The following is a 23,545-nucleotide window of genomic DNA, read 5'->3' on the forward strand; positions in this document are numbered from 1 at the left end:
ATGCTTTCCATCTCCAGATCAGCCTTGTTTCCGTAAGACTTCCTGTCCGGATCCCTCCCACACACAACTTCTCCGCTAAGCCAGAGACAAACTGGAAGGGGAGGGGGAGAAGGGTTGGGGGGTGGGGGTGGCTTTTGGCCTGTTTTTCAGGAAGCCATGCATAAACTAGACACTAATGCTAAAGCAGCTCCAGCATCGAACACTTAATTGCAGTGAAACCTGCCAGGATGGAGAATGGCACACATTCATCTTACTGATCTCAAAAAGACATCTGAAGTGCACAAATTGTATCATTCCCTGATGTTTAAGAAAATAATTTCCTTGTACTTGATGTTAAAATATTGCATTAAAGGGAATTCTTTGAATTCTTGACCTGTGCAATGCAGAATTAAAGGCTTTATATAAGCCAATTATATACAGTATATCAATATATATATATATATCTTTTTTGTCTAAAGTCTAAGTGACATTTTAGCATTTCTGCTTAGCCAGCTTGCGTCATCAATTACATTCCTATCTTGTTATTTCCTTTTAAACCTTTTAAAGGAACATTTCCAAAGTACTGATATTTACAAAAATTACCCAAACACTGGAGCTGACATTAACTTTCAGCCATTGTTGTTTAAAGCACACACACATAACAATCATTTAATCCATTAAAGCAATCTTGTGTTAAAACATATCAGTGATACGCTATATTGCCAAATGTTTTGGGACACCCCTCCAAATCATTGAATTCAGGTGTTGTTTTTCGGGGGTTGGGTTTGACCCCTAAGTTCCAGTGAAAGGAACCCTTAATGCTTCAGCATAACAAAGACCTGATAGAACAGCTTTGGGATGAATCACAGTGGAGACTGCGAGCCAGGCCTTCTCATCCAACATCAGTGCTTGACCTCACAAATGCGAATGGTCAAAAATTCCCATAAACACACTCCTAAACCTTGTGGAAAGCCTTCCCAGAGGAGTTGAAGCTGTTATAGCTGCAAAGGGCGGGCCAACTCCATATTACTTTCATGTGCTTGTAAAGGCAGATGTCCCAAAATTTATAGCAATATAGTGTATATCAATATATATCTATCTGAACATTTCCTTTTTAGAATAAATCCAATTTAAAAAAAAAACATTGATACCAAATATTTGCTTTAAAGATGCTGTGAAATGGAAATCATAATGGATTATACATCCGTAACATAATGCATTATTGAGTGAAACAGGATATTCAGACAGAAATTATTGACCATTTGATTTGATTGTACAAAGAGGGCGTGTCAAAACAAACATGGAGTCAGACCCAAATCAAAGTCTATAATCAGTCGTAGACGATTATTGGTTAATGTTATTGTTCCCCACTAGCACAATCATAAGACATTCAGAAGGAAGCAAAGGTTGTATTGTAATTTAATGTTTACACAAAAAGCTAGAATTATTGGCACTGAGAATCATGAATAAAATCATAAGGACAACAAGGTCAAGTTCAGTTTTAATTTAAATGTGAGATTCACTGGACATTTTAATCATTGCGCTAAATTCGCTTTTGCCTTTAACTTCCTCTCAGTGTTGCCAGGTTTGCAGAATCGAGCTACTTCTGAACTACTGCCAGGGGATAAACAGGCTCTGGGCACTACTCTGTTTTAGCTATAAAACATTTTAGCTATTAGATATAAAACATTTTACTGGACAAATGAGAAAGTTTTGCCCCTTTCTACAAATAAGCACTATGGTTTGTATGTCCCACAATAATCAACAAGTCAAATCAACATAAAAGAAGGAATAGACATGTCCAGAGGACATATGTGTAGGATATTCCTGTTGTCTAAATATCTAAATATCAGATTGGGGGAAGTTATAAAGCCAAATGGTGGCCTGTATGAGTTATTAAATATTTCTTACATCATACCCAGAAAGGGATATGCTTTTAAGTTTGGTATCATTTTGAATTTTTAACATAAAAAGGACTGTGTTCTTTAAAGGCAAAATCTTTAGACCTTAGAATGAACACATGATCTTCAATAGTGCCTAAGATTTATTTTCTAATGGAATTTCGAGTTTTGTATGCTTTTTGTACACGTCTTTGGTGTAAGTCAAACTAGTCTATTTTCATTTCACTGCCTTTCAGCTACCTACTAATACTGGCACCTATAGGAATTAGCCCTTGCTTCATCTCTATTTAAAAAAGACAAATGCAGCAGCACTTTAGTCCTTTAGGATGCATCCCAAAACTCCAAAAGATGCTTCCTTGATTCCTCAATCCGACATCATTCAGAAACAGAATGTGATCAGTGTCATTTTTAAGCAAGTACTGATTATCAAAATGCATTCAGAGGAATCAAGGATTGATATCACCTTGTTTAATATCACAGAAATGTTTCCTCCTATTAAACACTGTTAAGAGCATTTTCATTGCCTCCTGTGACATTAGTCACCTCGCCTGCTAATTTCTCACATGAATAAAGAAAATGCAGCAACACCAGTATTAGCAAGATATTCTAGTTTGGACCAGTCCCAAGCTGGAAAAAGGGCCTCTCACATAACGATACCGACTTACCATAATCCCACACTCTTCCAAACTCCAACCATTTATATAGCAAGGGATGATTGGAAAGGGGATTAGTGTGTGGTTAGACAATTCATGTTATGAGCATAAATATTTAATGGGCTTTCACATACTTCTGCATTACAAACACAGTAACAATAACTATTAATAGAAATAGTTACAGAAAAGTATGATTTCAATGGATGTAAACATTGCTTAAGGACACGTGAGTATTTCAAGACATCATAGAGATATGTCACAGCCTACCTCTTAGACATTCAGAAGACTAGAACTAAACAGAAGTGATTAAGTATGAAACTAAAATGAGAATATTTCTCCCGTCTGTTTTTGAAATATTGTTATCCGTAACACTAAGGGACAGGTACAAAATGTACTGCGAATATAATAGCTCATGGTTGCAAAAGCTTTCCCACACAACACTGTTCTGTTGTCACTGCACTGTGTATCTATTGCATTGTGTATTCAGCGTTCTGTGTATTTTGCTCTGTGTACTTAATGTCTCGCACTCATCTCACACGGCACTGGTCTGCTCTGGTAATGCACTGTACTGTTGCACCATGGTCCTGATGAAATGGCATTTTGTTTCAGTGGATTATATAGAAAAATCACGCACACACAAAGCCTTGACTTGACACTTTAATGTGTTTCAAGGTAGATTTTCCCCTTGAAATGTAAGTAAATTGCTTTGTCCATCCACCCATACATCAATTTTCACTCATCCTACACAGGGTCTCAGGGAACATGGAGCTTATCCTAGAGGGACATGGGGCACAAGGCAGGGGGACAGGGTGCCAACCCACCCCAGTAAACTGCTTTGTTTTCTATTTTGTATCGTGCAAATGTCTGACTTTTAAGAAGTAGGTCCTGGAGTAGTATCGAGGGGATTTTTTTGTCTTGGTATCGGATGGAAGAGGAACTCGGTGCTATCGCCCGTCCCTGCTGAGTGCTGAGGGGCCTGAGAAAGGAGGAGTCAGGCCACTTCCTCTCTGTGAGCTGCTGCGGGTTTGCACGCAGTCCCCATGAAGGAATGCTCGCTATTTCAGGGCAGTGAAGTCGATTTTCTGACGAGTCTCGTGAGTGCTGTGATGAAGAGCCGGTGAACCGGGACAAGGAGCTGCCCGCCGGTGATGATGAGTCTCGCGCTAAGTCGACGGAGCGGAAGTTGTTCAGGGAGCGCGCGGTGTTTTTGCTTAGCGGCCCGTTAACGGAGCACATACACCGTCATGGGCCAAACATCAGTGTCCAGCTTGTCTCACGGAACCGGCGGTGAGTGTCTATGTCTCTGTGTACAGACTTCTGGAAGATTTTGAAAGTCACTGACAGTCACTCGGAGAAAAGTTTGGCTGCGTCCCAAACCGCAAAAGCGAGCACTAAATAGTATCAAAGTATTACTTATACACCCACCCGAAGGGACCTAGTTTTGACGTTAAACCGTTTGACATCCTGCTGCTGCGCACAAATAGCTTTTGTTTTCGATTCACGACTTTCTTTAGTTGACAAAGCAAATAGTGTTTCATGTGCAAAGTCTTTCTCTAAACTTTAAAATAAGTTGTAAATGTGAGCCAGTAACAAATCCGACATGAAGATCAGCAGCAGTTCATCCTAACGGTTTAGTGCTGGGATTTAGCCTACATGTGTTAAAGCATTGCTGTGGGATTTCTGTTCACTTTATACTTCATACTTCAATGATGAAAAGAAAAATGGTTTATTCTACAGACCTGGAATGGAAGCATGATATTCAAAATGTCTTTTCCTGAATTTTCTAGGAAATTGAGGCCATGATGAGTTTTAAAGTCGTTTTAAAGGCATCTGTTGTGTTTGTCCTGATACTTTGCATATCCTTTGAATTGTAAAGATCATTTGCATACCGAAATATGTCCGATGAAGAAGGAAGAGTTTCTGAAGGCACACACAATAGAGTGTATATTTGGAAAGAATTCATTAGAACTAATTTCCTATATAAGGAAGTTGTCCTTGGTCATGGCACCGTAAACTACTTACCTACTTAGAAAATACATTTTCTATCAGGGACACGGTCAAAAAGCAGTGATAGAGAGCAGTCTGGTAGTGGACATTATGGAAAACTGCTATGGGTGGACTAACTCACTTTTACTGTCCAGTACTGCCCACAATACTTTACAGAAGGAAGTTTAATACAAAGAACAAAGACGTTCTTAAATGGGGAAAATGATGGTTATCAGGTATTGGTCATTGGGAGCACTGGTGATCACTGATTGGTTATTGGGAGAACTGGTGATCAGTGATCGGTCATTGGGAGAACTGGTGATCACTGATTGGTTATTGGGCGAACTGGTGATCAGTGATTGGTCTTTAAGAGAACTGGTGATCACTGGTCATTGGGAGAACTGGTGATCAGTAATTGGTCATTGGGAGCACTTGTCATCACTGATTGTTCATTAGGAGAACTGGTGATCACAGATTGGTCATTGGGAGAACTGGTGATCAGTGATTAGTCATTGGGCACACTGGTGGTCAGTGGTTGGTTATTGGGATCACTGGTGGTCAGTGATTGGTTATTGGGATCACTATTGATTGGTAACAGGGAACACTGGTGGCCAGTGATCGGTCATTGTGAGCACTGGTATTCAGTGAATGCTGATTCGGAGCACTGGTAATCCTGGCAAATTCAGTTGCTAGATTTGTTGTGAGGCTGAAAATTTTTTTGTGTGTGTTGACAATTAATAGACTGACCATAACATAGCAAAAACTGCCCATAAGGACCAAGCATGGATGTTAGACAAAGACAGTTTTTCAAACCAGCTGTGAAACTTTATTTTCTTTGGTTAGTATTAATTATTATATTGTAATGGTGGGGACTTGTATTGTCCAAAACAGGCGAATACGCTCTTACAAACGAGCAACATTAGTCTGTTCATCCAGCTCACTTACTCAGTTGGCATCTAGCCTTGGGGCTGCTCAGTCTTTGTCAACTCTTCCTATTAATTACAGGCAGATGAAAAAATAGGCTCCAAAGCTGCAGGTCATCATCAGTGAAGCACGCCGCTGTCCTTTCTCATCTCCAGACACATCCGAGTCCATGAATAAGTGGCATTTTGAATTGCCAATTGCGGCTGCACAAACATTCAAATAGGGTTGGACATTTGCTGCACTGCCACCACTGATATCCCTCCTTCCTCGACTGTTGTGTTTCTTCTCCGAATGCTTTAGTCTCTCTCGCCTTTTGACAATCTGTTGCAATTCTTTAGAGTATATTGACACAGCGCTGGGACATTTATAAAATAGTCAACCTTCTTGACATCCTCTGGCTTTTATTCCACAGTAAGTAATGTAAAAGTTCTATAAGATAAATATAATCTGTGAATGAAAGGGTAGGCTACTGCTTACCGTAGCTATGTTGACTGGTTCTAGGTGATAGTGAAAAAGAAACATGTTTTGGTTTTGTTGGGGTTGGGGCTTGTGAACATGAGTCACAGTGTGAAAATGAAAAACAGAAATAACTGGAGGATTCAAGTTTACCGTAATACATTGCAGGGCAAAGACCTTTTTAAAAACTTATCATAAATCACTCAGTGTATTAGCATCAGGTAACTTCTAACTTGTGTAGGTCCTATTTTCTTTTTAGGGTGCTTATTCTGACATGAATAACCAGTGGGCGTTGATTCATTTCCTTTAACGGCATAACTGACATCTGAATCAATATGAATATGCTCATTCTAACATGTTATTGTTTCTATTGTAACAGCAGCTATAACTAGTAACAGCTACTAAACTAGTAACAGCTACTACTCCAAATAATTTCTCCCAAATATGGGAAGGTTTTCAGAACAGATGACTTCTGTAATATTACGGGTTCACAGGCTGAGGGAGTCTTTATTTATACTTGCTATAACGCAAGTGTTAAAAGGAACTAACTAAAGGAACTGAGTTGCGTTGTACTACAATAAAAATAACTATACATGGTTAAAAAGCATGATGCACCATGCATTAGTAGATTCAGAATTGTAATCAGTGGTAAACCGATGTGGTATAAAAGGAATAAATCTTTTCAGTGAAAAAAAAAATCGACTTTCAGCCTGAAAAGGCATCACACCACTGTGTTGTTGATTAGTTTTCTATAAGGGCATGCCCCATCGTGTTTTATAACATACTGAATCTAGTTTCGAACAATTCATTCGATTCGAACAATTGAAATCAGCAAGCATCTCAGCCAGTAAATTATGCATATAGATATTATTTAAAATCAATAGAACCATTAACCTTATTGATATCCAGACCTCTTATTGTTTGTGCATCCTCTTGTAAATCCTAACCCCCATAAACATATATATATATATATTGAATGTCCATACCACACCACATCATCTGTTATCAAAACAAACGAGGAAGTCACCAGGCTTCACTTCACAAACAAATGATGCCGTCTTTCATGATAATGATTACATCCAAGTCAGGATTTGTCCTTAAATCAACACAAGAAGCTGTCGTCATGGTGTTGTTATCACTTTATTGGAGCAGGTCATCAAGGACAATTATGAGCATTACAGTTTCTTTCCAGTCCTTAATGGAACAAAGCGTCCACTCACACGGCTCTCTGGTTTCCACTCGCCGTTTATTTATTAGGAACTGAAACAGCGAGATTAGAAGATGGAGGCACAAAAAGCTTCATTTCCTTCCTTGGTCTCATAAAAGCCTCAAACGGCATATTTCGTATATTGAACAAAAGGATATTTTATTATAATTGAACTGTAGAGCAAGATCAGAGTTTAGGGAAAGGACAAGAAGTCATACTTCATACTTTTCATTAAAAAAAAAAACATTAATATATTGTCTAGATTTTCACTGTCACTGAAGAAATAATGTTATATTTGCGAGAGCCAAGCTGTATCATTAGATTTGTGTTCAAATGACACTTAAGCAAAAGAAATCACACCCACATCCCGCCTCGTCCAACAGCCTCTCTCGCTCTCTTCCTCTATATTTAGTCGGGGATGCAAGCCAATAGTATGACTAATCTAATAAGAAACAGGTTGCCATGAGAGCGCTGATATGAAAGACACTGTAAAATACTTCAGCTGAGATCCCACAATCGTGTCTCTTTCGTCTGGTTTTTCTTTGAATTTTCATCGTTCATCAATCGTTTTTGCATACAATGATTCGCAATGCACTGTCTACAGGATTATGTCACGCAAGAGGAAGGATCTTAGCGAAACGAATGCTGTGATGTGTTTCTCACTATGGGTGTGAAAGTACTTTGCATACAAACAGAGATACTTGACTTGTTTGTCTAGGCAACAGGTCATGCTGCTGTTATTTGTGCTCAAATATCAGCTAATAGGCTGTAAGAGTCCAGCTGTGCCTCAGCCTGACGCTGCATGAGCTTTCTCCAGTGATGTTTAACAGATGCTAATAATGATCGTCCTTTCAAACAGAAACTTCCAGTAGACATGATGACTGTGAAGGATTACGCTCGTCTCGTGCAAAATCAAAAATCCGATCGGTTCGACTTGCTGCTACTAGATACTTGACACTAGTGAACTCATGGGCCAGCTGAGTGCTGATATTTTGAAGTCTGTGCTGAGAAGGTCGTAGCGGTGGCATGTTCCTGTAACACGTGCTCACTAATGAACTCTGTCAGTGCCATGTAAAAGAACTTCTCAGAAATGTGTCGGTAATAGTGCACTCCTGTTTGTGAAGTGGAGCTGAGGGTTGATGAAGAACGTTATTGTAGTCAGCTTAAGCATTTGTGACCGAACAAAGCCGTATAAGAGGGGGTTTATACAAGCAGAGATCCAGATGCTTGATTCATATGCAGTGACAAAATGACCAGATTTTATACCTTTATGAAAATTTCTGTTTAGTTCTCTCAGCTCTCAGGACAGATGTATTCCTGTACCTTTTAGTTCAATGTTTAAATTGTCTTAATAAGGTGTTTCCCCAAGCCAAGTCGAGATGTGACCCTCGGATTATTCTCTTTCTCATTAGATAAATAAGCTTCCTAAAATTTTCCTGATCAGTTTAATAAACTTTAGAACTATAATTTGTACCCTGAGACAGTATACAAATGTATTGTGCAACAGGACTTATTTTAATACTTGGATGGATCTTGTTTAACGACGAAATAACGATAAGCAGAGATAATGGGAGGAAATAGCCTAGAAGTGGACATCACTGTCACTATCACTATCTGATCACTCATTCATTCATCCGTTCATCTTTACAACCTCTTCATCCTGGTCAGTGTCATCAGGGACCCGCTGTTGATCCGTGTAACACTGACCACGGGCAGGGATACATCCTGGCAGCGGTCTATCATACATATTCAATCTTAGGGACTGTTTAGCATAGTTCATGGAGGTGAGAGGAACCCAAGAACCTGGAGGAATCCCATGAGAGAACTGAGAGAACACACACACAGTCAGTAACCCAAGCTCAGGCTCACACCAGGGACCCCGGAGATGTTAGGAGGCAACGTCACCATCTGCACTAATGTGCTTCCACTGTGCTTCCTCACCGTGTTTAAGTGATAGTACACAGTTTAAGTTTAAGTAAGTTTTAATCCTGTTTCAGACAGATGAACTCTCTGGGCTCACACTAAAGGAGTTAATACTAGTGTGCCACATTGGGACTTTGTTAATGCTTTTGCTATTTAAAGAGAAATATCTGTTATTGTAATCATTTCTTTGCTGATTATGCAGGCTATTGTTTTGGTCAGAGTATTGCATTAAACAGTGGGTCTAATACCCTGTTGAGTTATAAGGAAAACCCTTATTATTTTCCTCTTCTGCTTGTTTTGTTTTCAGTGGATGCTTTAGATTTAGTAAAAAGAAATTTGGATTTTTGGAAAACATTGGGAAACTCATTGTGTGAAACATTTCAGTGTAAGAATTCTAATCCTAAAGTTGACCTAAACCTTTAACAAGCCTATTAGTCTAATGAGAAAGAATAATCCGAAATTTCCATTCTGAAGCAGGAGAATGTCTAGACAAATCTTACACCTTACTGAGACAATGTTAAATAATAATTTTACATTTTTAAACATCTAAAAGGGTTCAAGAATACGGTTTTCCATCAGACGGAACTCACAGCATATGAAATGACCATGCTGTCAGTTGCTATACTTCATGGCTCTTCGTTTGGTCATCTGATTAGCGATTAGGTTTTTGACATTTGCAGGACATTTGCTTCTGCTGTGAGTTACATTCATTCACATTCATCCAAAATGTCACTGTACTGAATGTCAGATATTTGCCCCTGTTCACTTCATCTATTCATTAGATGTGGATGTGGTTTCTTCACAGTGGAGGGACTGGAAAAATCTTCTCTGGCCAACTGCGATGTGGTAGTCGGAGGTTCCCAGTCCACTCAGCTGAAAGGGAAGGGGAAACTGTCGTCTCTAGGTAAAATCTTCAAACCCTGGAAGTGGAGGAAGAAAAGAACCAGCGACAAGTTTCAGGATCTCTCCAAAGGTAGACTATGCCTATTTGTTTTTTACGTGGCAACAAGATTGTTGTTGTTCTTTAGATTAGCTTTAGAGTTAATCCATTTCTATGAAGGGTAGGGGTTTTGTGTCACAATTCTGTCTTCAACTCTCACATACTTGAGTTAATATATTGTTCGTCAACACTACCAAATATTTCTGATTATAAATATACAATAATACCATAATATTTAACCACAATGTTTAAAGCTTGAGTGTTTACAGAAAAAATAAAGCCCAAAATTCGAAAAAACAGGAACTGAAAATGTATTATGAAAATGGATTACATTCTTCTGCATTGAGGTTTACAATACAAACTCACACACAAACACATTTTAATCTATTGACTTCATTTAAAATGAGTCATGTCCCAGGGCCTGATTCTGTAAGTACTTTCAGTTGAAACCAGATATTTACATACACTTCAGAAAAAAACACAAAAACTTTTTTTTCTTTACTGTCAAACATTAAATCAGAGTAAACTTTTTCTGTTTTAGATCAATAAATATTAACATATTTTTTGCATTTGTTAAATGTCAGAATCGATCGAGGGAGAATTTTATGGAATTTTTTTTTTATTACTTTCATCAGTCAAAAATTTACATACACTTCCTTAGTATTTGGTAGAATTGCCCCGAAACTGTTTCACTTGGGCCAAACGTTTCGGGTATCCTTCCACTTCCTTTCTACAATAGTTTGCTGGAATTTTGGCCCACTCCCCCTGACAGAACTGGTGTAACTGGGTCAGGTTTGTAGGCCTTCTTGCTCGCACTCGCCTTTTCAGTGTCACCCACAAATTTTCTATGGGATTGAGATCAGGGCTTTGTGATGGCCACTCCAATACCTTGACTTTGTTGTCCTTAAGCCACTTTGTAATTTGGAGGTATGCTTGGGGTCATTGTCCATTTGGAAGACCCATTTGCACCCAAGCTTTAACTTCCTGGCTGATGTCTTCAGATGTTGCTTCAATATATCCACATAATTTTCTTTTCTCATGATGCCATCTATTTTGTGAAGTGCACCAGTCCCTTCTGCAGCAAAGCAGCCCCACAACATTATACAGTACTACCACCCCCATACTTCACAGTTGGGATGGTGTTCTGAGGCATGGCCGAACAGTTCAGTTTTTGTTTCGTCAGACCACAGGACATGTCTCCAGAAATTAAGATTTTTGTCCCCATGTGCAGTTGCAAACTGTAGTCTGGCTTTTTTATGGTGGTTTTGAAGTAATGGCTTTCTCCTCCCAGAGTAACCTTTCAGCTCATGGTGGTAGAGGACTCGTTTTACTGTGGATAATGACACTGTCTTACCAGTTTCAGCCAGCATCTTCACAAGATCTTTTGCTGTTGTCCTGGGGTTGATTCGCACATTTCGCACCAAAAAACGTTCCTCTCTGGGACTCCTTCCTGAGTGGTATGATGGTTTTACATTCCCATGTTTTTTATACTTGCGTATTATTGTCTGAACGGATGAACGTTGGACCTTCAGACATCTGGAAATTGCACCTAAGGATGAGCCACACTTGTGGAGGTCCACAATTCTTTTCCTGATGTGTTGGTTGATTTCTCTTGATTTTCCCATGATGTCAAAGAAAGAGGCTCTGTGTTTGAGGTGTGCCTTTATATGTATCCACAGGTGTGCCACCGATTAACTCAAATGGAATCAATGAACCTATCAGAAGCTTCTTAAGCTCAGAATGGAATCATCTGGAGTTTTCTTTTTGTTTAAAGACACAATAAACTTAGTGTATGTATACTTCTGACTTTGACGAATGTGATAAAAAAAAAAACATAAAAATTCTCCCTCGCTCTATTCTGACATTTAACAAATGCAAAAAATATGTTAATATTTATTGATCTAAAACAGAAAAAATTTACTCTGACTTAATGTTTGACAGTAAAGAAAAAAAAGTTTGTGTTTTTTTCTGAAGTGTATGTAAATATCTGGTTTCAACTGTAGTTTTGTGCTATCATGAACATTTCTCTCCCATCTGCCTATCTAGTTTTAGAGAGAAAAATCTCCACCAGACAAACCCGTGAGGAGCTCATCAAGAAAGGGGTTCTTATTCCAGATCAAGGTTGTGTTTTCACTCAATAAACTATTCCTAGTTGTGATATTAGTCATTGATTTGTGGCTTGTGTTAGAGGTCACCCAGTGAACATTTCTCATTTCTGGGTAGCCGAAAGGGAACAAACTCAGTTGTGTGTGACAGAAACTACAAATGAAACCATCAGAGATCCATGTTGGATTGAACCAACAGCAATAAACGCTTCCTTTGTTTAGTTCATTAGTTACGTTTGTTAGTTAACCGTGTTGAATAAACACTTTCTTCATTTATTTGGTCAAGGCCACAGATACATATTTGATTAAAGATTATGTTAATGAATAGGTTAATAATGTAGAGTATAGTTAAATGACCGTGTCGTTTGCTTTTTCTCAGAGGATGCAGTGAGCACAGAGACTCTAAACGGACATGCAGTTCCCAGTGGAGTTACAGAAGAGGTCAAAGTGGACATCGAGTCCCCAGAAACTCCCGCTGAGGAGAAGACTGTGATTACGCCAGAGGCTGATGACACTGAAGGTGACATATTTTTAGACTGTTTGTCCTCCCTAGTCATATACAGCAGTGGTTCTCAAAATGGCGTCTGGGGATCGCTAGTGGTCTGTAAAGCATAGCCAGGGTCTTTCTTTTGTTCTTATAGCTTATTTAAGTAGGTTTTAATCCAAACATCAATAACTCAAAACAACCCTAGAAATGATGTCAACTTGTATTCTGTCTCTGGAAAGTTTTAGGAATAAAAATAGGAATAAATAAATCTACTGCTGTATTAAACAGACCAAAAAATAATGTTCTCAAAATAAGTGTGTAAATTCGAAGGTGTGCCAAGCTTCGGACTTGTTTGAGAATCATAAAGAAATCTATAGATCTGGGTTGAAATCATTTGAAAATACTTGGTGATTGTAGATAAAGGGTATAGTAATATATCTGCATGTAGCAGTTGAAGTATATTTTTGCTTTGGACACAAATTATCAAGCATTACTTTGAGCTGGACGGGAAACAGAGAGGATTTTGTGCTTTTCTCTGATTGTACAGCATGTTGGAGCAGGTGGCATTTGTACACGTTCGAGCGGAATTGGTTATTGCATAATTTCCAGAGTGCAAAAGTTTACATATCCTTTAGACAAAATGAACACAAGACAAGTGAACTTTACACTAATTGTTTATCGTGACGTTTGTGTAGCTGCGCCTGCATCATCACATAAGAGAAGTAGTCCAGTATGTTGACATAATCATTTTAAGAATTTGCCTTAATAACCCGTCCTCTGTTGTACCTCTGAGCAGCTTTGAGATTCTCTCAGTTGTAATATTCTTCCAATTGGTCTTGATGTATTTGTTGAAACTGTGTCGGCAGTCACACACTGACAATCCAGAAGGGTCTGGACTCTGATCATTGTCTTGCTGCCAGATTCACCCACATTTCATTAACACATGAGCTAGTGGAACATGTTAAATCTTTCACTTAGGGGATGCAAAATTTGCACTCATTTGTGTCTGATCAATAGTAGTTCCACGGTATGCAGGTGTCTCATGCACTCAATAACAATCAGTATTTATTCCTAAAGGAAAAACATGCAGCCTTGAACATTTTGTGCATTGGTTTTTCGGTAGATTTAGTGGTGTAGTCGAGCAGCGTGGCCTGAGCCGAGCAGGTTTGCCTGGCACCGCTACGCTAACAGCTGAGCTACATCAAAAACCATTTAATATTCAGCATGTCCAGATTTGAGACCTTTCCCTTTCTTTCCTTTCCAATGGAAACGTCTGGGTTCAGCAAATTTCTTGTGTGCTATCTGAATCACTGATTTTTTTTTCCCCTTTAGTGGAAGAATGTCACTGCTATTAGCAGTCCACTGCTTTAATGGTGAATGAACAGTGAACTTGTCATTTTTTTAATGCAGAGAGAAAGAGAGATGTGTTTTCTGCATTTTGCACATTTTTAGCTGTATTTCTTTTGCCTTGTCCTGTCTTAAGCCCTGCGCTCAGAGAGATCACTTCTGATCATCCTGAATTTACAGGAAAGTGCCACGCTAATGAAAAATGACTTCCTTCCCTCTCAAGACTTAAAATGTCATTTGGTTTTATCCACTTTGGCTAATTGTATAAAGCATACCATGTTTTTACTGTACTGACTCAGAATTTGTAAGTCGTAATTGGATAAACTACTGGTTTTCTGCAAAGCTCTGTGTTCGTCTGTCTGTCTGTCTGGGGCTCTGCCTGTTTTCATTGCATTTTCATTTCTGACACGCCAGAGTGCTCTGGTCCCGTCTCTGCTCCTGTACAAAAGAAAGAAAACACATGCAGCGCACAGGCCGGCGCGTCTGGAACTCAAAGACCCGCTGCTAAAAAACAGCAGGCCGCATCCAGCAAGGCCTCGAGCGGGGCGGCAGGCGCAGGGGTGAGGAAGGATGCCAAGACAGGGGTTAAAAAGGTACAGAAGGGCACTAGTAAACAGGCTTCCGCTCCTCCACCCAAACAAAATACACGAACCACAGCTCGTGGGAACGGTGAGTACCCAGGCTCGGAGTGGTGACGGAGCATCGTGCTTTTGCATGTGCAGTGCATGGAGGAGCTCTGCTTGATACTGAGCGTAATCCCTGACAAGCTAGTCTTCCCTTTTATACCACACGCTCTTGAACACTCGAATCTGTGTGACTAGAGGATGTTGATTCGATTCCCTTCAGTGGCAGCTCAGTAGTGTCAGGTGTCATTCAAATCACTGGGGTATTTAAACATAAGCAATCGAAGACTAAAGAAAGTACAATGTTTTCATTTAGTTTTCAGTAGACTCCAGAGTCAATAAGGTCCCTACTTTTTTTATGTCTTAATAAATTCAAGTGAGGCTGTTGAGGAGAGAAGCTCTACTGTCTAGTTCGTAGACATTCCACAACATCATTAATCATAACTATAAACTAATAACATGTACTGTACAATGTCTCATAGTTCATTTATAAATGTAATAAATGTAATTATTGGCGTGAGAGGAATAAAACACTTCAAAACGTTGTTAAAGGTAAAGAATCAACTTTGAGGTGGTACTCCATTTTGCTTTAACCTGCATTGTTGATTATTTTCCTAGAACAGCAAAACCCCAGTGTTTTATTACCCCCAAACATGTGTGAAAGTCTTACTTTGCACATGTCTGTAAAAATAAAGAGTCTGTAAAATGTATTTTAGAAAAGTTGGAACATCTGAATAAAAAAAAAAAACAAAACCCTGAGCATACATTAAATTTTAAAGAATTAAAAATAATGTTTGTAATGAGAAAAATAATACATTACTATAGCATCGGCGCCTTTCTAAAGCTTTATCTCCATTTAAAATGCCAGGATCTATGAATATAAATGAAGTTATAAGTTCATTTGACTTGTTAACAAGCTCACGTAAATTTTTCCTTAAAAAGTAGTCTGTAGGATTCAGTGAGCTGTATAAAACATTTTTTGATGCTTGCTCATGCGTCTAATATAGTAACTTTTATAATAAAAAAAACAACCAAAAAATATGTATTCTTTTAAATGTTTATCTAAGCTACCAGAACATTCTTCTAACATTTTCCTTGTATTATCCAGTAAAGCAAAACTAGACATTCTTTACTACCATCTTTTGTTACCAAACAAGCAAGATATCTTTCCACCAATATTGCTAGCCTTTAGTTAGTTAGTTAGCTACCTTGTTAGCTAGCAACTGCATGTATTTGTCACATAAACACAAATGAGATTTTATTAAATTTGAGCGATTTTCACGTTTCGGTGTTAATTCTAGCCTCTTTAAAAAATAAAAATAAAACTACTAAAACAAACCAAAGCATTTTGTCTGTCATCAGCATTAGCTTAACGTGCAGGTTCTCTTGCTTCTAGCTACCACATGGTGCGCTAATGTAGTAGAATATCACTAGGAATGTAGGCTGGAGCTTTGAGTTTGCGACTGAGTTTAAATGTAAAAATTATTATTATAAAAAAAAACACTATTTGTTGGTTTAAGTAAAACTGAAGCATTTTGACTCAAAATAGAAAGAAGGAAGTAGATGCAGAGAAAAGTACATGTGACACATATATTCTCCATTTTCACTTTTAAGTGTTGCTTCATGCTTGGTCACTTTTCTGTGCATTGATGTGTGTGTGTGTGTATCGCCTGTTTTGGTTTTTGGGTTTTTTTCCAGATATAGAAACTCTTAACGAGAGATTCTTTCGATGCTGGCGTGAGTGCATGAGGAGCTTTGTGTTCGATGAACAGCATCACTGCCCACACTTCCGTCTCCTTCTTTACCTGAGAGGAAGCATGCAGTCAGAGAAGGACAGAGTCGAAGTGTTTTGCATGTTGTTTGTTTAACGCATGTGAGGGTTGCATGCATTCCATGATCCTGGGAAACTGGAATTGTCCGTGCTGCTGGTGTGTGCTAGCAGCAGCATTGTTCTCTTATCTCTGCAGGAATTTTCTTATCGTTATGAACATGCCATTGTCAGATGGATTCTCTTCAGGTTTTTAATGTTTAGCGTTACTGTACATATGTATTTGTACAAGTCAGAATAGATTCAGACTAGAGTCATGCCGAAATCTTGACAATTTGACGTGATCAAATTATTTCTGCATTATTTTTTATTCCAAGAAGGATTATTTATTGCCAGACAGGTGAGAAAAAATCGATGTTAGTACACTAAATATAGCAGACCAAGACTATTTCAGTTCACTTATCAGTCAACTCCGTGTCCGTGAGACTTCACTCATATTCAGCAAAACAACCCAATTCATGCTGTTCTGCTGTTTTTGTAGTTTTTTTTTTGTCATGTTTTTCACCGTGACCCAGAACTGAAATGTAAACAGTGTAAACTGTCTTTTTAATAGAAAATTTAAAAAGCACTGCATTTAAGAAGGATTATGAGCTAAAAATCTAGCACAGTAATAATGATTATTATTACACTAACGTGGTTAACCGGAGCTGCAGTCTCAGCTCACATTTGAAATGAATTGTGTTGTATAATTACAGCTGCACAGGTGCCAACATCTGCATTAGTGTTTATAAATATTTGGCTCTTGCTACAGCGATAGAGAACCTAAAAAACAAAAGCTAAACCAGCAGGGCAAATATATTCCCCCCTGTGTAAAAACAGATTTACTGAAGGGCAAAGGATGCAGTTTTTTGCGAAAGAAGCTTATTTGTAACTTTTAGCGGTTGCTTATGCTTCATGCCGACTTCGTCGAGGTGAACTTTGACCTCTGAATGAACTAACCTCCCTCTTATAAGCAACAGGAAACAATAAGGTGTGGTGTTGTTCAGTGCTGATAATTAGTGGTCACACTGGATTTTCGCCTCCTTTTGTCAATTCCATTCTGTTGCTTAGTGCACATCTGAACAGTATGAGCCATCCTGTCCATCACCATACACTAGGAATTTCTTGTTAGCTCCTCTGGAACACCGTCCCACATATTCCACTGACATTTCTGTAAATAGTTTTTTTTATAAATCCTCATAAAAAGCGTGTGTGGTGTTTCTCTGTTCTCACATGCAGGCCTTTAAAATCTCCTAGTTTTTACATTGTGGATTGGACAGAAATGTTAATAACGTTTGCTGATGTTCCACGTCCAGTGTATTTTCCTTACGCAAAATTTCATTTAACCTAGAAATAGCTCTTGTTCCTTTTTTCGCTCATTTCTCTCATCGTCGCTATTGTAAGCACTTTCCTTACATAGGACTTTCTGAAAAAAGCTTTGTTCTCACTCAGTGTCATTTCCTGACAGCTAAATCCACCACTCCAAAGAAAACTGCTGGCTCGGCTAAAAGTTCCTCTCAGGCCTCGTCGACCGCCGGTGGGAAGAACGTCAAAGATGGCACCTCTGAACTGACTCCAGCAGATAGTAAGACTGGAAAGAAAGCCAGATCACCTCAACCCCGCCCCAAAGCCTCGGCTGGATCCGAAAACTCAGCCGAGGGCAACTCTTCCGCTAAAGACCAAAGGCATAGTCGTCTGGCCCCCGGTGCTGATGGGAAGGCCGATAAGGAGACGTCTCAGGTCGGAGAAGATGCTAAGAAACAGTCTGAATCGCCCAACGGAAGTCATCCGCACGAAAACAATGCTACAGAAGAAACGGCATTTACAGTAAGCCCACTTTCCTCAGACACACCAGGAGAGAACCAGAGCGCAGAGAAAGCAAGCAAGGACACGAGGACTGGAGCAGATGGAGACAAACAGTGAGTACACTATCTCTCTACTCCGTGGTTCACAGGAACATCATTATAATTCCACTCAGGTATTACTGCTCACTGGCTTATAGAGTTCTGTTTATTTCTCTATAGTATCACAGCTGTTTCATTTTATATTCGTTTGGTTTTATACTCAACTTGTACTGTCAAAGCCTGCCTGTTTCTCAGCATTGCTTAATTCTCGAATCTAATTGACCAGCATTTATTATAATAGCAGGTCAGACAGTAGTTCCAGCTGTAATTTAGATCCCAAATTTCTATTGTGCTCATTATCACCGGTCACTGTACTATGAAGTTGCCAGTAGGTGTTCCTTCTACCGGTTGTTGATTGTTTATTAGTAGATGCTGCAACTAGCTCTCCACTTGACAGCAAATCAGTTTTCTTTCTGCTAAAATAAAACATTCTAGAGTGAGATTTGGTGCTTATGTATAATATTCACCGGTGTGTATATATGCATCAAATCATGAGATGAAGGAGAAGCAGTGTGTGCTCTTGGCCACGGATCACGGGTGCTCTACTGTCTTCGCTCGCATTTGGTAGTCGCTGCACCATATTTGCATAACGTTACACTTTTCTCAGCTTTGCTGTGTCGCTGGACACGCCCAAATCTTGTCACTAACGGTCACTGTCGCTCATGCTAGCAGAAGTCGTCAGATTTTGTTTAAAATGGACGATTTCTGTGTGAACGTAGAATTAAAACATGTTAACGTTTCTGTAGTTACACAAGGGCATGTATGATATTTACGGATACTCCACATAATCTAAGACTGAAATTAGCCAGAATAAAACAGGGTTTTTATTTAATGAAGAAGAGCATAGCATAATAGTGGAAGTGGAGAAGTCGTAGCTCAGTGGTAAAAGGTGTTAGACTACTGATCGAAAGTTTGTCAGTTCGAATTCCAGGACCATCAAGCTGCCACTGCTGGGCCCTTGAGCAATAGCCTTAACCCTCAGTTGCTCAATTGTATAAGATAAACTTGAGATAAATGTGAGCATGTGCCAAATGCCTTAAATATATAATAGTTTATATGGTGAAGTATTCAGTATAGAGATGTTTATTTAGCATTTATAAAAGCACCGTCAGTGCTTTAAAAAGTCTGTGCATTTTCTGCTGCTGGAGAGTCTTCAGAACAGGAAAGTTTCAACGTAACAAGACAGGATGACAACATGTTTTTTGTTTGTTTCTTATTATCATCGTGAGAGAGTGAATATGAGAGAGAGTGTGTGTGTGTGTGTGTGTGTGTGTGTGTGTGCGGTGTGTGTGTGTGTGTGTGTGTGTGTGAGAGAGAGAGAGAGGCTGGTGAGGAAACAACTATTTACATCTCTAATGATGTAAGCGATAACAGGAAGGAACTTGTCTTGCAGTTGTTCTATGACAATAAATATAAGAAATGATAAATAAAATGGTAACACTCTTTTATTCATTTTAAAATATATATTCTTTGGAAAATTGCTATGGTTTAAGGATGTGCAGTTAAAGAAAAGTAATCCACTTCTGGGTGAAATCCATAACTCCACTTTGAGTAAAGGCAACACCACACCACCTCATCATGGGTTTTTACCTGTAACTGCAAAGGTACATCGATCAGGCATAACATTATGACCACTTGCCTAATATTGTGTTGGTCCCCCTTTTGCTGCCAAAACAGCCCAGACCCATCGAGGCATGGACTCTGAAGGTATGCTGTAGTATCTGGAACAAGATGTTAGCAACAGATCCTTTAAGTCCTGTAGGCCCCACCTCGCAACTTACAGGACTTAAAGGATACTTACAGGATAATTTTGATAGATACTGACCACTGCAGACCGGGAACACCCCACAAGAGCTTCAGTTTTGGAGATCCTCTGATCCAGTCATCTAGCCATCACAATTTGGTCCTTTGTCAGACTCTTACACTTGTCCATTTTTCCTGATTCTAACACATCAACTTTGAGGACAAAATGTTCACTTGCTGCCTAATATATCCCACCCACTAACAGGTGCCATGATGAGGAGATCATCAGTTATTCACTTCACCTGTCACTGCTCATAATGTTATGCCTGATCTGTGTACCCAAGTGTTTCATTCCTTACGTATCAGTTTGGCAGTTTGAGCTGGTTCTTGTGGCATTGCCCACATGACCATCTGACCAACATCTGTGACCTAATTTCCTATGGTGTAACTCTGGGAAAAACAGCTTACGTGCCTGTGGAACATAACAAACACAGTACATTTTTCTGTCATCTGCTCTCCGAGTCGTTGAGCATTGATCTGCCATTACGTTACACATTACACATTGTGAATTGTGAACTTAAAGCACATGGTTGATCAGTGATTTTTTTCCCCTCAGGTTACTGATGTAATTGTGGTCTAGAGGTTGTGTTGAATGAGCTTGTGTGTTTGGTCATTTACAGAACTGATGGAAGCAGGAAACCGCAGGGTGTCAATGTCGAAAGTCCAGAAGTGTCCGTTATCCCTAATACCCTCAGAGAAACGGCGGCTAGTGACTCTGACTCAGACGGGCCCATACTCTATAAAGACGAGGAAGAGGAGGATGAAGAGGACGAGTACACCTCCAGTAGGTGTTTTTTCTCTTGTGGTGTAGTATTACACAATTCATTTTCCGAAAGTGGTGAGAGTCTATAATGGTGATCACTATACGATTTTTTTTGGCTTCATCTTGGTTTATATATATTTTTTCTTTTCATGGCCCTTCTTTCATTTGCCTAATTTACAGAGCATTCTGACACAGATATTTCTAGAGAAGTCTGTAAGTCTGTCTATCAAATGTGGACGATGTTCTATTTTAATAAAAGTGAACCAGGTAGAACGAGGGAAACTGTTTCGAAGCCAGACCCCCCTATGGATTTAATCAGAGCCAAATTAAAAGAGCGATGCAGACGTATTTAGTATCAAGGTGGATACTTTTTTCATTTGGCTAGTTTGACCAAGTGAGTGTAAAGAATTAGTAGAAATTAATGTAACTTAAATTTGCATGATCAAGCAATCTGTCAGGACAAACATGTATACATGCTGTCTATAGAGAACATAAAGAGAATCTCTCTTCTTTGTAAACACCAGCGAGTTACATGGCATGAGTTCTAAAAGCTAGCACAGTTGCCTCACAGCAAGAAGGTCCTGGGTTCGAATCCTGGGTTCAAACAGACAGGGGCCTTTCTGTGTGGAGTTTGCATGTTCTCCCTGTGCCTGCGTGGGTTTACTCCAGGTACTCTGGTTTCCTCACACAGTCCAAAAACATGTACATTAGGTTGATTGGTAATTCTAAATTGCCCATAGGAGTGAGTGTGAGTGTGTGTGTGTGGTTGTCTGTCTATATGTGCCCCTGTGCTGGACTGGTGACCTGTCCAGGGTGTACCCCTGCCTCTCGCCCAATGTGTGCTGGGATAGGCTCCAGCAGATCGCCGTGACCCTAATTGGGAATAAAGCGAGTATAGACAATGGATGGATGTTTTTATTTATCGAATCCTAGTTACTTCGTATTCAGTATTTTAATATACAATATATTTTAATCTCAGTTCAGCTAATCTGTGAATTGATAATTGATCACGGTTTTATTCACCACAATATCAGCAATAAGCTATCACAATATCATTTATTGTCAATTATTAATCAATTATCTGCTAGTAAGGTAAATATTAATGTGATGTGATAGAGGAATTCAGCGAACAATTTTTTTTAAATCTATTATTAGGTCTTTGCTATATATAAGCATTTGGTTGGTAACAATATGGGACACAGGAAATGACCCTAGAAGCCTGCTGTCATGTCCTGTTTCTCATTGAAACAAAGAATTACATTTAGTTACATTGCCAAGATCTGAGTTTTGCGCATTAATCCATCGTTTTTTTGTCAATACACTGTGTTTTTGGTGTGATGTGCTCCTGTCCTTCCTAATTCTCTCTCTGTCTCTCTCCGTCTCTCTTTCTGCTCTTTCTCCCTTTCTAATTTTACCTCCGCCTTCATTTTATGGCATTTTTAATGGCAGAACCCAAGTGCCTGAGAGAGATTAGCACGAATATTTGTTTCCATAGGCTCCCTTGCCAGTAAAATCCGCCGCAGAGACACGCTTGCCATCAAACTCGGCAACAGGCCCAGCAAGAAAGAGCTGGAAGAGAAGAATATCCTTCCAAGGACGTCAGAGACGGAGAGACAGGAACAGCGGCAGCTGATAGGCTGTAAATTAGTGAGGTGATGTTGACCCAGCACCTGCAGAACACCACAGAATATCAACACACTCCAGCTAAAAGATGGAAAGCACAATATATTTTGAAAGCCTCCATCGGGAATTGATGAATTCGTCTATAAGGAGTTTAGTTAATCCCAATTGGGAATTTTGATCTTGTCACATCAAATTGAGTAGCAGATTTTTGTTTTTTTGCTCCCCATGTTTAATCATATGATTTATTATTAGTGTGGTGATCGACTCATCTTCTTTCACTGCAGGCGACTCAGCCAGAGGCCCACCACTGAAGAGCTGGAGCAGAGGAACATCCTGAAACGTGAGTAAGCCCTTGTCTTCCAGTTCAGTCCCATGACAACATAAGGAAAAGTCTCTGTTTGCAGCAGAAAGGTTTTAACACACGTTGAACAATCACTTTGAAGCCGTGTTAAGTTAAAGAAAGACTCAGACTAGCTACTGTTTTAGTGCACTTTTTAATTTAGTTTTGAATTAGTATAAGCATTGTTAACCAATGAAGCCTGGACAACGGTGGACTTGTGGACTTGTGGACGGTGTTTTGTGCATTTTCACTCACAAAAGGTCTGGACGGTCTAGAAATCTGAAATTTAAAGTATACTAGAAAAGTATAGAAATTTAGAAAAGATAGAAAGGTTGTTCTTAGTGAAGGGTTTCACAATATATCCTTATATAAAAGATCAATATGTAAGTTCATTTCTAGTCTTTACATCCCCCAAATATCATTAAATTTCTCTGGAAGTGATTTAAAAGTAAATACAAATAATTTCATCTTGGTAGGAAAAAAATCTCACTAAAAAACAAAATCTATGTACACTATATGAGACAAGTTACTTCACCAGAGGTCTGTTTTGTGGTGATGATATGGGGAAGAAACCTTGAGAGGAACCAGACTCAAAAGGGAACCCATCCTCATCTGGATGACACCGGAAAGTGTCTCTCTGGATGAGAGCATCGTCCAAATGCCGTAAGTGTAAATGTAAATACAGCCTGAATGCGACAGCAGTGACTGCAGCGCACCAATCATAGTCTCATTCACACCACAGGGCAAACCATCTAGCAGCCTGTTTTTGGGAGG

General features: G+C 39.2%; 1 protein-coding gene across 6 annotated transcripts in view; it reads left to right on the forward strand.

Moving 5' to 3' along the window:
• The window catches only part of phactr2 (phosphatase and actin regulator 2), a 58,285-nt gene that overhangs the window by 28,676 nt on the left and 6,064 nt on the right, over positions 1-23,545 (forward strand). For 3 of the 6 annotated variants that reach the window (XM_058385756.1, XM_058385760.1, XM_058385759.1), the window contains 8 exons: positions 9,835-10,002; positions 12,016-12,090; positions 12,454-12,594; positions 14,323-14,577; positions 17,807-18,257; positions 20,666-20,829; positions 22,304-22,460; positions 22,716-22,771. In XM_058385756.1, coding sequence (XP_058241739.1) covers positions 9,835-10,002; positions 12,016-12,090; positions 12,454-12,594; positions 14,323-14,577; positions 17,807-18,257; positions 20,666-20,829; positions 22,304-22,460; positions 22,716-22,771 — 1,467 coding nt within the window. Of the gene's footprint in view, positions 1-3,510; positions 3,821-9,834; positions 10,003-12,015; positions 12,091-12,453; positions 12,595-14,322; positions 14,578-17,806; positions 18,258-20,665; positions 20,830-22,303; positions 22,461-22,715; positions 22,772-23,545 lie in introns of those variants that run through there. The other 3 variants (XM_058385758.1, XM_058385757.1, XM_058385762.1) reach the window with 3 other exon arrangements.

This window comes from Hemibagrus wyckioides, linkage group LG03 (assembly GCF_019097595.1).
Source record: "Hemibagrus wyckioides isolate EC202008001 linkage group LG03, SWU_Hwy_1.0, whole genome shotgun sequence".
Taxonomy (NCBI): domain Eukaryota; kingdom Metazoa; phylum Chordata; class Actinopteri; order Siluriformes; family Bagridae; genus Hemibagrus; species Hemibagrus wyckioides.